This window comes from Macaca thibetana, chromosome 5, assembly GCF_024542745.1.
Source record: "Macaca thibetana thibetana isolate TM-01 chromosome 5, ASM2454274v1, whole genome shotgun sequence".
Classification (NCBI taxonomy): domain Eukaryota; kingdom Metazoa; phylum Chordata; class Mammalia; order Primates; family Cercopithecidae; genus Macaca; species Macaca thibetana.
Genome location: NC_065582.1, coordinates 90,099,669 through 90,117,793, shown reverse-complemented (window position 1 = coordinate 90,117,793; position 18,125 = coordinate 90,099,669). Strand labels below are relative to the sequence as shown.

Genomic DNA, 18,125 nt, shown 5'->3' with positions numbered 1-18,125 from the left:
AGCCACATCAATTTAATTCCATATATATACTACCTATTCAATTTATTAAAAATTGTAATAAACATAATAATCAAACTAGTGCTCCAAACTTATGCTGTTCACATGGAAGACACCACAAAAGAAGACATAATATAGAGACTGCCTTGCAATAAGAAGTACAAATTCCTTCTATAAAGATGGAGAAATAAAAGGACAAATCTAGTTGTCTAAAAGACAATTCACTGTACACATTTTATTTACAGTTTTGTACACTGTCTTAATATGAATGGGACTGCTTTTCTACTTGAGCCATTTTTAACCAAAGCAAAATAACCTAAGTAATACAAAGTGTTAAAATACAGCATAAAGATACAAAAACAGACATACTAATTCTAGTTAGGAATGTAATTATGATGTTACATTTTTTATAATCCACAATTATGTTTAGGAAATCACACAAACATAGATCACTGATTTGAATGAAATGCATAAATTTGTAGCAAAGCTTTGTAGTTACAAAAAACAAAAAAAATTACCAAAGAATGCACAAAATTAATGTTTATTCCACCTTTGTGTCATATTCCTGAATCCTTCACCAATGTTACATGAGGAAAAAAACAAAAGCAAAACAAATGAAAAACTGAAATCAGAATCACTAATATTATCAAGTAGGGAAACAAATAAATTAAAATCTAGCAGCCATCAGCAAGAGTACAGCAAAGACAATGCTGTAAAAAGAAACAAAGAAAATTGCTAGAAAACTGTATGCATCATAATCTTTCAAACCAGCAAAATATGCTCCTGCATACAATGGAACCACAGAATTTTCTTTCCTGTAAAGTACAGTAATGCCAAGTTGTCTTTTGACTATTGTGGATAGGTAGTACAGCAAAGACAATGCTGTAAAAACAAAGAAAATTGCTAGAAAACTGTATGCATCATAATCTTTCAAACCAGCAAAATATGCTCCTGCATACAATGGAACAACAGAATTTTCTTTCCTGTAAAGTATAGTAATGCCAAGTTGTTTTTTGACTATTGTGGATAGGTAAAATCTGTATGTAATTAATGGTAATTCTACTGAAGTATTACAGAGTGGGCCAGGAACACATTTATGGATTCTGGGGATGTGTACTGTAATTCTTTGATTGGGATAGTGGAAACTTTAGCCAAAAAAAAAAAAAAAAAAAAAAATGAACACAGAAGTACAAGACAAAGGCGAATGAGACTTCTCTTATATCTTAGTAACAGTTAGATGGAAATCAAATTTAAATGCAGTCCACTCTGCTTTTTGAAGAGGCTTTGGTTCAGCTCCCAAATCTCGATTGCTTGACGCAGTCTCCTATGAGAATACTCAGAAGGTGTCTTCTTAAACAACAAACCTATTTTTAGTGGTGGAGCCGCTCTTAGTAGCTGTGTCTGCGTGGGACTGATAACCAATCACTATCTTTGGAGGAAGTCCTAACCTTTCCTTGTATACCCTCCTAGAAGAAAAAAAAGAAGAAAAAAGTAGCCATTAATTTTTACTCATAAGAAGTAAATAAATTCAAAATTTTAGGGTTACTAGTCTTTGTATTAAAAAATATAGATGAGAGTACAATAGGAAATTAATTATACACCCTTTTCCTTTTAGCATAATTTACTTTTCATTTTTGCGATATTCTTGGATAATTACTTTTAAAATATTGAGAGCCAGTCGGGTTTATTATTACTAAATTACAGGAGCATTACTATATTATTATACTGTTATTTATTATGATACTATAATTATTACTAAATCAATAGTGAACAAAGCAAGGACAGTCCCTGAGCTCACTGTATTTGTAGTCTAGTAAACACAAAATCACAAATACATATGACGGACCTGTATTACATGCATACTTATAACAGAAATCTGTATAACAAACATGTTTATTTTCATTCTTTGATCTAAAATGCTACATTTCACGTCTGAACCCTAGCAAATATTGTATATTACTACACAAATTATATTTACCATACCTGTTATAAGATTGCACAAACAAAAACTAAACACTTTGAGGGAGATTAAAATGAAACACTTCAAGGGAGAAAGTAATTTCTGCTTTACATACTAACTTTACAACCTAATTTTCAAGTAAGACATGACTCTATAGCAAGAATAAAATGGCACTTGTCATGAGTGCCAAAGAGTAAATACAAGGGTTGTAATAACAAGGAGATTCTAATCTCATCTACAAAATTAGAGAAGTCTTCCCCTTTAAATATCACAAGGTCAAAAGGATAATGTTAAGATAATGAGCACATCTGAAAGCTGAGAAATAAAAATCAGGCTGTGTGACTATGGCTTGTAAGTAAAGTGAATATGAGATAAAGCTGACAAGGTTTCAAAGAAAGATCACAGAAAACTTCATAGGTCACCTTAAAAATCTGAATCTTTAAGAAAAAATGGTAAAAATTGAAAACTAAGCAAAATCAAATAAAAATAAAGGAATAAACATATTAATGGAGTTAAATCCTCCAACACGATACTAGGATAGTTTTTTTTAATACCTTCCAGGAGATTTACTACCTTCCCCCTAAAATAAGGCATTAAAAAGTAATTTTATGGTAACTAAAGTGATAATTATCAAATTTGCATTATAATACAATGCATTCCTTTCAATTATACTTAATTATTAAAAATACCAAAAGCCATGACCATTGAGTCATGCAAATTGGAAGGGTTAAAAAAAATCTTTGTTTGAAAATCTGAAGTCTTAATATAGACTCAAAAACATTTAATAATGACAAAAGTAAAAAACTTCCATAGGAAAAAAATTCTTAATTAATCTAACTCTTGTTTTTTTAAAAAAAAAAAAAAAAAAAAAAAGTAAGTCCTCCAAAATTAGGTTTTGATGCTGGCACAAACATTAAAATAAGATGACAAATCAACTCCTTTCTCTTATGGAACCCCATATAGCATGAAATGTAGAAAATCCCTATACCTTTTGACCCAGAAATAAATTATGTTCACAGAGAAATTTACATGGCTGAGAGCAGTGGATCACACCTGAAATCCCAGCACTTTGGAAGGCTGAGGCAGGTGGATCACTTGAGCACAGGAGTTTGACACCAGTCTGGCCAACATGGCGAAACCCTGTCTCCACAAAAAATACTGTAGTGGCTCAGGCCTCTGGTCCCAGCTATTCAGGAGGCTGAGGCAAGAGAATCACTTGAACCCAAGAGGTGGAGGTTGCAGTGAGCCGAGATCACGATACTGCACCCCGGCCTGGGCAACGGAGTGTGACTCTGTCTCAAAAATTAATTTTAAAAAGAAAAATTAATAATATTTGAAAAATCACAAAGGGACAAACCAAACATTTTGTTTAACTGACCAGCACTTAATTTTAACATAAAATTGTTAAGTCAATTTTTTTTTTTTTTTTGGTGAGACGGTGTCTCACTCTGTCTCCCAGGCTGGAATGCAGTGGCCCAATCTTGGCTCGCTGCAAGCTCCGCCTCCCAGGTTCACGCCATTCTCCTGCATCAGCCTCCCGAGTAGCTAGGACTACAGGCACCCGCCACCATGCCCAGCTAATGTTTTTTTTTTTGTATTTTCAGTAGAGATGGGGTTTCACCGTATTAGCCAGGATGGTCTCGATCTCCCGATCTCGTGATCTGCCTGCCTTGGCCTCCCAAAGTGCTGGGATTACAGGTATGAGCCACCGCGCCCAGCGTCAAATATTACTAATATAATTGAGGTAAAAAGAAATCCTAGTTAGAAATGCCAGCTGGTTTAGCATGGTGGCTCATGCCTGTAATCTCAGCACTTTGAAAGGCTGAGGTGGTTTGATCAAGTCCAGGAGTTCACAACCAGTCTCGGCAACATGGCAAAACCTCTTCTCTACAAAAAATACAAGAGAATAGCCAGGTGTGGTTGTACACACCTGAGTTCCAGCTAATTGGGTGGCTGAGGTGGGAGGATCACCTGAGCCCAGGAGGTTGAGGCTGCAGTGAGCCGTGACTGCACCACTGCACTCTTGCCTAAATAACACAGTGAGACCCTGCTTCAAAAAAAAAAAAAAAAAAAAAGCCATTTTTGCAAAGAATAAAATTTACAAAAAAAGGTTTAATAAAACACTACATGTGGGTTTTAAACATCGAACAAAAGCCAAAGTATGTTAAATTTTAATGAAAATTATATGTAGTAAACACACATGCTTTAAATACACATACACTATTTGCCAATAATCACTGAATTATTTATTATGAGCATACATTAGCTCTTTTCAAAGTAGTACTTTTTTTCAAACAGCACTTTCAAAGTAGGAAATAATACATTCTCATTTGTGAATGAATAAAAAATGCTACATGCCAAAGCAGAGTGTTCTAGTGGTTATATACTTCACTGCTAAGAAAAAGCAATTTTACAGAAATAAAAAACATGAACGAGGCCAGGCGCAATGGCCCATGCCTGTAATGCCAGCACTTTGGGAGGCCGAGGTGGATGGATCACTTGAGGCCAAGAGTTAAAAGACCAGCCTGGCCAACATGGCAAAACCTGGTCTCTACTAAAAATACAAAAATTACCTGAGCATGGTGGCACGCGCCTGTATTCTCAGCTACTTGGGAGGCTGAGACATAAGAATCACTTGAACCCGGGAGTCAGCGGTTGCAGTGAGCCTAGATTATGCCACTGTACTACACCCTGGACAACAGAGTGAGACTGTGTCTCTAAATATATAAACAGCTGTGAAAAAACCCTCCAAAACATCTATATCGATATCTATATAGATCTAGATCTATCTATATAGATTAGATATATATATATATATAGATTAGATATATATGAACAAGACGTTGTGCACCAATTGAGCCGTTCAAAATTATAAAAGTGTTCCCGAAAACAATACAAGGAAAACAGGATCTACAAACAAAGTATTTCTAAAGCTACAAATAAACTTCTGGTTTTAGCCATCCTAATATTGTAAAATAAGTATGCAAAGAGCAAAACTTACCCTATATGTGTAACAGCTTCTCTGTTTTCACATTCAGTAGTCCATATTGCTATCTTATCACCTTTAGCTCTAACATTAACAACAGCGCCACATACATCATCACTGTAGTCATCAAAAGATTCTCCAATAAGGCACAGCAGCTTAAAAGAAAATCCCAAATTACGTTTAATAGATTATAAACAAGCTTATTACACTGCAAATTTCTCTTCTATATTCGCGTAGATAACTAAAGACAATTTTTAAATCTAGTTAATTTTTTAAATGTGTAAATTTTATTTGCATATATAGATCTATCCTGACTCTTAAATACTCATTCATTTATTTACTATCAAATCATTAACAGTTGTCTTCACCTTTTTCAGCAAATTTGGCAGTTAATATCGTGGCAGACATAAAAGCTGATTTTATTAATATTCATTTGCTCTGCTGCTGCTTATATTTACGAGCAAACAAATATTAATAGAATAACAAAAATAGCTATTCATGGTTAATTTCTTCTTGTTCTTATTTTTTCTGAGTATTTGTTAATGGTTTGGTTTTTTGTTGTTGTTTTTTGAGACAGCGTCTTGCTCTGTTACCCTGGCTGGAGTGCAATGGGACCATCACAGCTCACTGCAGCCTCAACCTCCTGGGCTCAAATGATCCTCCCACCTCAGCCTCTTGAGTAGCTGGGCACACACACAGGGACATGTCACCATACCCAGTAAATTTTTGTATTTTTTGTAGAGACAGGGTTTTGCCACGTTGCCCAAGTTGGTCTTGAACTCCTGAGTTTAAGTGAAATGCCTGCCTTGGCCTCCTGAAGTGTTGAGATTTCAGGTGTGAGCCCAGCCCTAATGGGTTTCTTAATTGTGGTAAAACACAAATAACATAAAATTTACCATTTTAACCACTTTTAAGTGTACAGTTCAGTGGCGTTAAGTACATTCAACATTGTTGTACAACCATCACTACTACCATCCATCTCCAGAACATTTTTTTAACTGAAAAATGGAAATATCCTGACTTTTTAATGTGGAATTCCAAAATGATATTTGCTGATGATCTTCGCCCTCAAAAACAGAATTTTCTTCTTAAAAAGTCATTCATTCATTAGCTGTGTGTGCTGGCATGCACCTGTAGTCACAGCTACTTGAGAGGTTAAGGCAGGATGATTGCTTGAACCCAGGAGGCTACAGTGAGCTATGATGGCCCCACTACACTCTAGCCTGGGCAACAGAGCAAGACCCTGTCTCTAAAAAAACAATAGTCACTTATTCAAATATTTAAAGTGATTAACTCAACAAGTGCTAACTATAAACCAGGCACGGTTTCAAGTGCTAGGGATACAAAAGAGACTACAAACCCCGCTTCTATAAGCTTGGGGTTTGGAACCTCTGTCGACAGAAAACGCCTATTATCTCATATTTAATTTGTCTTGTAAAGCCAAAAGTTCCAGTTAGTATCACAACATGTAGGTTGAATGGTAGTACACAACAATTTCATTGTTTGCTTCACTGATCTAAAAAGTTTAGTGGGACAGGCACAGTGACTCACACCTGTAATTCCAGCACTCTGGGAGGCTGAATGGGAGGATCACTTGAGGCCAGGAGTTTGAGACCAACCTAGGCAACACAGCAAGATCCCACCTCTAGGAAAAAATTTAGAAAATTAGCTGGCCATTGTGGCATGCACCTGTAGTTCCAGCTACTTAAGAGGCTGAAGTGGGAGGATCACTTGAACCCAGAGGGTGAGGCTGAAGTAAGCCATATAAATAAATATCCGCACTCCAGCCTGGGCAACAGAGCAAGACCCTTACTCTAAAAACATAAATATTTAAAAGTTTAGTATACATATAGCAATGCTGTAAGAGGGTTGCAAAAACTTCAATCATATAAAATGTAAGGTTCTATAATTTCGAAGTTAATGAAATGACCACAGTGAGCTTATTGTGGTGAAAGTCATACTGCCAATCACTTAAAATATCTGACTTATAATGTGGTAGGATGTTTCACTGTACTATAAACAGGAGTCACATGACAGAATGAAAACAATTACTGACCCTGATTTTCTAGTGTTGGGCATCCTTCTCTTAAATTAAGTAACAAATGTAAAACATAACATATCTTAAGTTTCAGTATTCCCAAACTACCTCTAAAACTGCTTTATACTTTTAAAACCTTACTGTCTCTAGCCAAAAGCGATCAAGGTCACTTCGTCTCTGCTGTTTGTTCAATGTAATTAGCCATCGTCCTCCCCGTTTGTTTTTCTCATCTTCCCACATAGGCTCAATACCATCCTACGGGGTTAGAAGACAACAGTATTACACAATATTGTTACCTTGACTTTGAGAGATAATCATTAAAAACAGTAAGCAACAACACTGTCAACTTCTTACTTTATTGCCCATAAAACTGCCATTGATGCAGTTTTTAAAAAGTGCATAAGACTTAAAGCCAGAAGCATGACATTGCAGAATTAGAGTCCTGACTTTGTCACTTATTAGCTATCAAATCTTGAGTTTCACTTAATTTGAAGGTTCTTAAACTTTCTGAGTAGCAAACATGTTTTAGAAGCTCTGTACATTTCTATACCTAGAAAATACATGCAAAAACTATGCAGTTTCAGTTAATGAATGTCCCGTCCCCCTACCACCTGACAAAGCCCAATAATAAGTATTCCAAGGACCCATGCTCCTAAGGTTAAGAATGCTTGATAAACTTAGTCTGCTCAAATATATAAAGGAGTAGACTGGAAAATCAAAGCTCTCATCAAAATCAATCTCAGTATGTGCCCACAGAATAACTCTCTCTCAATTTTTATAAACAAATAGAGTAAGATATATTGATACTAAAGCATACTACAGCCAATTAAATTATCAGCCTGTTCTTCACACTATCAAGTACTCCTAAGTTTATGGCAAGATTTCTTAATGAATACCAAATGGCCCAGTCCTATAATAAATATATAAAATCACCAATTAAGCATACCTTAAAAAGTGAGTAGTCACAGCCAGGCATTAAATTACTAGACAACTGGATATGGTTGTACAGACTAGGTAAAAGAAAGTAACAATTAAAAACACAGAACATGTAATATAGAGTTCAGGTGCTTACATATATATACATTTAGAACATATGATGAAAATAAACAGATAAAAGTTCATGTTTACTTGTTTCTAAGGAGTCAATTTCTAAAATGGACAAAACAGATCTTAAAAGCAGTTAAATAATCAACTTTAGATGAAAGGTATAATTTTCAAAAAATTTCTAGTGACTGCTCTGACAAAAATATATTTTATATGTTAGTTAACTCAGTGCATACAAATGTATATATATAAGAAACTGAGAAGAGAGGTATAAGGTGGCTTTAAGTAGATGAAGTAATTTCTGAAGTTAATCAACAGTTTTTTCACAAACATAAAAAAAATAATAACAGAAAAGATGAACTTCCTGACCATCAGGATTGCATGACTGAAACAGTTGATTATTATCCTCGAGGGTATCCAAGAGTAAAATAGATCAATGGTTCCCAAACACCACAAATTGTCACTGGTTAGTCAACATAATAATCATTTTAAAAATGATTTTAGAAAAATAAATAAATAAATATAGTTCCAAGCCCTACCTCTTGGGATTATAATCACCTAAATATGAGATAGAACCCTGCAGTCTGTATTTCTAAACTATTTCCCAAATATCAAAATAGCAGAATAACATTTGCAATGACTTAGTTGCTTGCCTGAAGGCAGGAGGCTTAGACCATTTGATCTCCTGTAGTCTTTTACAGCAAAATTGATTAAAAAATTGGCAACTCTTAAGAATCTTTTGCCTGTCTCCAATATTAGATGGCAGAAATAATGAACTTAGCTGTGTCTACAGACCATGGATGATTCTATTATCCTTAGTCTGGTTCTCCTGGTGCTATATTAACCCCATCTAGGAATATTTCAGGAAAAGATTTAAGGGCCGGGCGCAGTGGCTCACACCTGTAATCCCAGCACTTTGGGAGGCTGGGGCAGGCGGATCACGGGGTCAGGAGTTCCAGACCAGCCTGACCAACATGATGAAACCCAGTCTCTACTAAAAATACAAAAATTAACCGGGCGTGATGGCATGCGCCTGTAATCCCAGCTACTCGGGAGGCTGAGGCAGAAAAATCGCTTGAACCCGGGAGGTGGAGGTTGCAGTGAGCCGAGATTGCCCCATTGCACTCCAGCCTGGTGACAGAGCTAGACTCCATCTCAAAAAAAAAAAAAAAAAGATTTAAGACAGAAGTTGGCATTCTTTAAATGAAATTCCATAGCATAACACACAAATAATAGTTTAGGTGAGACAACCTAAGATCACATAAGGTTTGTGAGTCACTACACCTCATGGTAACTCCCAACTACATCATCTATGACAGCCTCCCCTAGGCAACAAAAAAAGCCTGCATACTAAGTGACTATAAAATTAGCACTACTAATTTCATAAAATAAATGGATATTGTGGGAACGAACTTCAATAAAATATTTTTCTTTTTGCTGCCTCCTTTCTCTTTCGTGGTGCTCAAAGGTCTCTCAAGTCAGTCCATAATGAGAATTTATAATGACACACCTAAACAGAATCCTAAGACTATGCAGTCTGGATAAATACAGAGGGACTCAATGGTTATTTGTAATAAATTTGCTAGAAAAGCCAGAAATTAGGAAGTGGCCCACGCATTTACAGAAAATTGAAAAATCCTTCATATCTCTAAATTATGGTATAAAAATCTACTATGCAATGACACTGACTACACATAACTGAAGTGTGGAGGCACTGTTCTAATTGGTACAATTACGTAAACTGGTAAAAGCCAAACAAACTAGATAAATGCAAATCTGACTGGGGAACGTGGCTCAAGGCTTCCTTTTCCTCTGTAGGAGAATGAAGAGCTTTTTTTGGTGCAGAAGAGTTATTTAAGAGTTCTGAATAAACACAATTAGAGAAGAAAAACTACTTGATGTTTTGATGATGGGCAAAGAATAACCCTAGTTTAACTAGACAACTAGACACTTATAAATTATTAGGCCTTAAATGTAGTTACTATTAAGTGTAATGCTTTTAATAAAAAATAAATGCTTTTAATAAAAAATAAATACTCTCAAAGTTTACTCTCAAATGAATGTTCTCAAATACTCTCCAAGTTTATAGTTTTAACTGTATGCTTTGCTTTTTTCAGCAACACAAATGAATACAAAATACCTATTAGAAGTCAAGCACTGGAAATACAGACAAAAATGTTTCTGCTGTTGAAGATGTATGTATATATGTATAAATTTTATACCACAATCTATTCCTTTGTATGAGCAGAATATCTTGAGGGAGTTACATTAAAACATAAGAGTAGCATCACTAATTCAGCATGTATATGATCCTAAAAAAAGATGTACAAGTTAGAATATTTAAATAACTGCTAGGTAATTTAAAGCACTTATTAAAAAGTTTTGCCTTTCAGGGTCTCACATAGTACCTCCCTACTCATTCTCCAAGTAAATTTGACACACTGGATTAACTTTGTTTTTAAGAGGATCAATAATCAAAACTTCTTGAAATAGACTTTACTATTTTTTTTTTTTTTTTTTTTTTTTTGGCGGAGTCTTCACTCTGTCGCCCAGGCTGGAGTGCAGTGGCACCATCTCGGCTCACTGCAAGCTCCGCCTCCCGGGTTCGCGCCATTTTCCTGCCTCAGCCTCCGGAGTAGCTGGGACTACAGGCGCCCGCCACCGCGCCCGGCTAATTTTTTGTATTTTAGTAGAGACGGGGTTTCACCGTGTTAGCCAGGATGGTCTCGATCTACTGACCTCGTGATCCGCCCGCCTCAGCCTCCCAAAGTGCAGGGATTACAGGCGTGAGCCACCGCGCCCGGCCGACTTTACAATTTTTAATTTTATTTATTTTATAGAGAAACAGGGACTCATGTTGACCAGGCTGGTCTTGAACTCCTGGCCGCAAGTGATCTTCCTGCCTCAGCATCACAAAGTATTAGTATTACAGGCATGAGTCACTGAGCCCAGCCTTAAATTTTGTTTTGAGGTCATGCAAAAGTTGATGATCCCAATTCTTAACTTTCTGCTTATACAGAAACAAAATTTCAAAAATATTTCAACTATTCTTCTTGAGGTTGATCAAAGTATAATGAAATGAATAAAGTATCATGATAGATACTGGCATTCCCTTGACAAACTCTGAATTCTGAACACTTCAACCTTTGATATCGTAAAATCTCTGGTACAGGAAATTCCAGATGTTGCACTGAAAACAGTTTGCAGAAATGAGAACCCAACAATGCACTGGAATACCCAGTTATGAGGCAAATTTACCTTGGCAACCAAGAGAGGAACAAGTTGCAACTAGTTGTCAAAAGTTCTAAGGGCAATAAAGGATTCTTGAGCTAAGGATATCTCAGGACAAGAAATAGAATAATCAGGGCTAAGGGATGACAAGATTGAAGCTTTGTAAAACTAACAAAGCATAATCACCAGTTCAAACTTTTGTGAGGAGATAAAAAAATAGACGAACATTCATTAACTGTTTACCTCACACTTCATTTTGTGAATTCGACTTAAAAATAAACTACACAACTAATAAAAAACCCAACATACAAAAACAAATGGTTACTTACGCCCAAAAGTCTTCAACAGTATCAAACTTAGAGATCAGCCGCAGGTTTGCTTGCCAAGTTTTGCTTTTATCATTTTTAAAAAACCAGAGTGCCCATCTAAAAATAAAAAGTCAATGTCAAAAAATGGTAGCTGCATCCCCATGTTAAAAGCAACATTATTCACAACAGTCAGAAGGTAGAAGCCACCCAACTGTTCATCAACAGATGAATGAAAAATGTATATATATACACCATGGAATACTAAAAAGCCCTGATGAAGGAAATTCTAACACTTGATAAAACACGAGGGGAAGCTAAGGACATTAAGTGAATAAGCCAGCCTCTCTCCAAAAAAAAGATAAATACTATATGATTCCACTTTTATGAGGGATAAGAAGTCAAATTCACAGAAACAAAAAGAATGGTGATTGCCACTAACCAAGGAGAAGGGAGTTTAGGGTTACAGAGTTTACAGAGTTTTGGAAGATGAACAAGAGTTCTGGAGATTAGTTGTACAATAATTGGTTGCAGAAAGTACTTAACATTAATTGAACTGTACACTTACAAATAGTTAACACAGTAAATTTTATGTTTACCACAAAAATTTAGGAAAAAAAAGTAAAATGCTGGTTGTTATTACAGTGGCAAATAATGAGAGTTCTCCATTTCTTTCATTTAAAAAATATGTATTTTATGTCTACTGCATAACAGATTCTCTGCTATACCTAGGGACCCAAGACACACTGAAACTCATCACTCAATGGAATTCATAGAGATGAGGCAGAGAGACAACTACAGTGTGCTAAGTGCTATGACAGAGATAAGCAAGCACAATTATTTAAGAAAAACACGGCAGAGCTGGGCGCGGGTGGCTCACACCTGTAATCCCAGCACTTTGGGAGGCTGAGGTGGGTGAATCACCTAAGGTTGGGAGTTCAAGACCAGCCTGACCAACATGGAGAAACCCTGTCTCGACGAAAAATACAAAACTAGCCAGGCATGGTGGTACATGCCTGTAACCCCAGCTACCTGGGAGGCTCAGGCAGGAGGCTGTGGTGAGCTGAGATCGCGCCACTGCACTCCAGCCTGGGCAACAAGAGTGAAACTCCATTTCAAAAAAAAAAAAAAACACACAGCAGAAACACTTAAACTATAAAAGAAGGCAAGGGGCCAGGCACGGTGGCTCAAACTGGTATTCCCAACACTTTGGGAGGCTGAGGTGGGCGGATCACGTGAGGTCAGAAGTTCGAGACCAGCCTAGCCAACATGGTGAAACCTGGTCTCCACTAAAAATACAAAAAAAATTTAGCCAGGCATTGTGGTATATGCCTGTAATTCCAGCTACTCATGAAGCTGAGGCACAAGAATCACTTGAATTCAAGAAGCAGAGGTTGCCATGAGTCGAGGTTGTGCCACAGCACTCCAGCCAGGGCAACAGAGGGAAACTGTCTCCAAAAAAAAAAGAAGGCAAGAAACAGGATGGCTGATATTTCTCAGAGGAACAAATTAGCCAAGAAGAAACGAGAGTGCCAGGAGTGGGGAAACTATTAAATGTGACTCTATATTTAATCAAACACCTAACTGGGAAAATAATAAAGATTGAGTAATGCTGCATAGATATGTATTGAAACAACGTATACTAGTTTTAATATATCTGTAGATACTTCTCTTAAAATAGTTTTATTCCTACATAATATATAATAGCTTATATATACCTAACATTATATATAGAGGCATACCTTGGATATATTGTGAGTTCAGTTCTAGATCATCATAATAAAGTGAGTATCACAATAAAGGAACTATCTTTATGGAGAGTCACACAAATTTTTTGGTTTCCCAGTGCATATAAAAGTTATGTTTACACTACACTATAGTCTACATTATGTCTGAAATAGCATTATGTCTAAAAAACAAAAAGTACATACCTTAATTAAAAATTATATTGCTAAAAATGCTAATGATCATCTGAGCCTACAGAGAGTGGTAATCTTCTTGCTGATGGAGGGTCTTCCCTTGTTGATTGCTGCTGACTGATCAGAGTAGTGATTGCTGAAGATTGGGGTGGCTGTGGCAATTTCTTAAGACAACAATGAAGTTTGTCACACTGATTGACTTCATTTCACAAAAGATTTCTCTGTAGCATGCAATGTTGTTTGTAAGCATTTTACACAGTAGAATTTCTTTCAAAATTGGAGTCAATCCTCCCAAACCCCGCAGTTGCTTTATCAATTCGGTTTACATAATATTCTAAATCCTTTGTTGTCATTTCAACAATGTTCACAGCATCTTCACCAGGAATAGATTCCATCTCAAAAAACCTTTTTTTCTGCTCACCCATAAGAAGCAACTCCTTATCCATTCAAGTTTTCTCATGAGACTGCAGCAATTCAGTAACATCTTCAGGCTCCATTTCTTACTGTACATCTCTCGCTCTCTGCACCACATCCACAGTGACTTCTTTGAACCCTTCAAAGTCATCAATACAGGCTGGAATAAGTCTTGTTCATGCTGATGTTCTGACCTTCCATGAATCATGAATGTTCTTAATGACATTCAGAATGCTGAATCCTTTTGGAAGTTTTTCAATTTACTTTGTTCAAATCCATCAAAGTCATCACTATCTACAGCATTTATAGCCTTATGAAATATAGTTCTTATTAATAAATAATAAGGCTTGAAAGTCAAAATTCCTCTTTGCTGCTCCACAGGCTGCAGAAAGTACGCTGTGTTAAGAAGCATGAAAACAATTCATCTCCGTCAGAGCTCTTGGGTGACTAGGTGCATCATCAATGAGCAGTGATATTTTGAAAGGAAACTTTTTTCTGGGCAGTAGGTTTCAACAGTAGGCTTAAAGTATTCAGTAAACCATGCTATAAATCGATGCACTGTCATCCAGGCTTTGCTGCTCCATTTCCAGAGCATGGGCAGAATGGATTTAGCATCATTCTTAAGGATTCTTAGGATTTTGGGAATAGCAAATGAGCACTGGCTTCAACTTAAAAGTCATCAGCTGCAAGATCCCCTAACAAGAATCAGCCTGTCCTTTGTAGTTTGAAGCTAGGCACTGACTTCTCTCTAGCTAGCAAAGTCCTAGATGGCATCTTCTTCCAGTAGAAGGTTGTTTTGTTTACACTGAAAATCTGTTTTTAGTGTAAACTTCCTTCATCAATTACCTTAGCTAGATCTGGATAATTTGCTGCAATCTCTACATCAGCCCTCGCTGCTTCACCTTGTACTTTTATGGGGCTGACTTCTTTCCTTATAATCTTATAACTGACCTCTGTTAGCTTTCAACTTTTATTCTGCAGCATCCCCACCTCTCTCAGCCTTCATAACGTTGAACAGAGTTAGGGCCTTGCTATGGATTAAGGGAATGTTGTAGCTGGTTTTATTTACTATCCAGACCACTTGAACTTTCTCCGCATCAGCAATGAGGCTGTTTTGTTTTCTTATCATTCATATGTTTGCTGGAGCAGAACTTTTGATTTCCTTCAAGAATTTTTCCTTTGCTTTTACAACCTGGCTAACTTATTTGGTGCATGAGGCCTAGCTTTTGGCCTGTGTTGGCTTTTGACATGTCTTCCTCGTAAGCGTAATCATTTCTAGCTTTTGATTTAAAGTGAGAGACATGCAACTCTTCCTTTCACTGTAACATGTAGGGGCCATTGTAGGGCTATTAATTGGCTTAATTTCAATATTGTTGTGTCTCAGGGAATAGGTAGACCCAAGGACAAGGAGATGGGAATGGCCAGTCAGTGAAGCATTCAGAACACATACAACATTTTTATCAATTAAGTTGGCCGTCTTTTATGGCCAATATTCATGGCACCCCAAAACAGTTACAATAGCAACATCAAAGATCACCGATCACAGATCATAACAGATACAATAAAGTTTGAAATACCGTGAGAATTACCAAAATGTGACAGAGACACCAAGTGAGCACATGCCATTGGAAACATGACATTAACAGAACTGCTTGACACAGGATTTCCACAAACCCTCAATTTATAGAAAAGGCATGATTTGTGAAGCACAGTAAAATGAGGTATGCCTGTATAATATTTTCTCTAATGCCTTGAAGATAAACTCGTGGAACATTAAAGTTACACTTTATCCCAAGATGATTGCCAAGATCATTCTCCTTTAGAAGAATTAAACTGAATATTCTGATTACAAGACCAAAGGAAAGTCAAAGGGAAATTTCATTTTCTCATCAACACAAATGTTGTCTGAAGAGCCTTCCAAATTGAATATATATTTCATAATCCCATAATTAATACTCGGTAACCTCACCTAGACAGAAAAATGAGATGCATTTCAACATGTACTTGATAATTTGTCAGCAACTGCCACCCCATTATCAATAAAAAAGAAAAAGAAAATGCAAGAAAACCCCCAACGAGGTCAAGTACTACACTCTGGATTTTTAAAAATAAATTCCAAAACAAAAAAACTCTGCACCCAGCCATTTAAACACATAAAGATCTACGAGGCCAGGCGAGGTGGCTCACACCTGCAATAACAGCACTCTAGAAGGCTGAGGCAGGAAGAACACTTGAGCCCAGGAGCTCAAGACCAGCCTGGGCAACATAGTGAGAGATCGCCTCTACTAGACATTTAAAAAATTAGCTAGGCATGGGCCAGGTGCGGCAGCTCACGCCTGTAATCCCAGCACTTTGGGAGGCCAAGGTGGGTGGATCATGAGGTCAAGAGATGGAGACCATCTTGGCCAACATGGTGAAACCCCATCTCTACTACAAATATAAAAATTAGCTGGGCGTGGTGGCACGCACCTGTAGTCCCAGCTACCCGGGAGGCTGAGGCAGGAGAATCGCTTGAATCTGGGAGACGAAGGTTGCAGTGAGCCGAGATCGTACCACTGCACTCCAGCCTGGTGACAGAGAAAGGCTCCGTCTCAAAAAAACAAAAATTAGCTAGGCATGATGGCAAGTGTCTATAGTCCCAGCTACCCAGGAGGCCAAGGCGGGAGGATTGCTTGAGCCCAAGAGTTTGAGGTTGCAGTGAGCTATGATCATGCCACTGGACTTCAACGTGAGTGACAGAGCAAGACCCTGTCAAGGAAGGGGAAGGGGAGAGGACTACTTGAGGTGAGGAGTTTGAGAACAGCCTGAGCAACATAGCAAGACCCAAGACCCCGCATCTCTCCAAAAAAAAAAAAAAAAAAAAAAATCTTAGCCAGGCATGGTGGTGCACACTTATGGACCTAGCTACTTAGAAGGCTGATGCAGGAAGGTCATTTGAGCCCAGAAATTTGAGGCTACAGTGAGCTATTATCATGCCACTGCTCCCCAGTCTGGGCAACAGAATGGGACCATGTCTCTTCAAAGAAAAAAAGAAAAAAAAAAAAAGTCCAGGCATGTTGGCTCATGCCTGTAATCCCAGCATTCTGTGAGGCCAAGGTGGATGAATTGTTTGAGTCTAGGAGTTCAAAGCCAGCCTGGGAAATAACAAAACTCCAACTCTACAAAATATACTAAAATGGGTGGTGATGCATTCCTGGGGTGGAAAGATGGCTTGAGCACAGAAGGTCAAGGCTGCAGTGAGCCGAGATTACACCACCCCAGCCTGGGTGACAGAGTGAGACCCTGTCTCCAAAAACAAACAAATGACATTTTTAGTTTTGGAAAATGTGAAAACATCCCAAGTGCTTATCAACAACGAATTATTTAAATCAGCAGTTCTCAAAATGTGGTTTGCAGACAGGCAGGAGGCCCTAAGATCCATTTTCATAATAATGCTAAGAAGTCACTTTGCTTTTCAGTATTCACATTTGTACTAATGGTGTAAAAGCAACAGTAGTTAAATCTGCTGGTGCTTTAGCAAGAACCAAGACAGTGACACAAAACTATACGAGTAGTCACTGTACATTTATTACTACCAACTCTCACAGTACTAATAATGTGAGTTTCATATAAGAATGCCTTTGGGCTGGGCACGGTGGCTCAACACCTACAATCCTAGCACTTTGGAAGGCTGAGGTGGGCGGATCACCTGAGGTCAGGAGTTCAAGACCAGCCTCGCCACCAGGGTGAAACCCTGTCTCTACTAAAAATACAAAAATTAGATGGGCATGGTGGCAGGTGCCAAAGATGCTTAATGAGTTTAGAGGTAATGTTAATGAATTATTATTGTTTGATACTATATAAGAAAATGTGTCAACATTTGGAAGATCTGTGTAACTCACTGAAAAATTATTTTCCAAATAAGCAATGTATGATGTTAAAAATCTTACACAGGTAAGAGATCCATTCCAGATGTGAGACAGACCAATGGATTTTAATGTAACAAAGTAGAAACAAATTCTTGGATATGGTTTCAGATTCCACGTTTCAACTAATCTCTAAGAAACCCAGTATCTCTTGAGCATGTGTCCTAGGAAAAAAGGGGAGGGGGAAGACACCTAGTAGTGTATCAAAGGATAATATCAACAATTATTTTTAAAGGCTTTTAAAAACTATTCTCCCTTTTCCAACCAAATACCTGTGTGAGGCTGTACTGTCTTCTTATACTTCCAATGAAACACCTTAACTCCAC

General features: G+C 37.3%; 1 protein-coding gene across 3 annotated transcripts in view; it reads right to left on the bottom strand.

The window, feature by feature from the left end:
* Positions 1-207: 207 nt before the first annotated feature.
* The window catches only part of EIF4E (eukaryotic translation initiation factor 4E), a 151,003-nt gene continuing 133,085 nt past the window's right edge, over positions 208-18,125 (bottom strand). For all 3 annotated transcript variants that reach the window (XM_050790665.1, XM_050790666.1, XM_050790667.1), the window contains 5 exons: positions 11,586-11,681; positions 7,928-7,991; positions 7,123-7,236; positions 4,959-5,098; positions 208-1,463 (listed from right to left, as the gene is read on the bottom strand). In XM_050790665.1, coding sequence (XP_050646622.1) covers positions 1,349-1,463; positions 4,959-5,098; positions 7,123-7,236; positions 7,928-7,991; positions 11,586-11,681 — 529 coding nt within the window. In that variant the 3' untranslated portion in view covers positions 208-1,348. The remainder of the gene's footprint in view (positions 1,464-4,958; positions 5,099-7,122; positions 7,237-7,927; positions 7,992-11,585; positions 11,682-18,125) is intronic.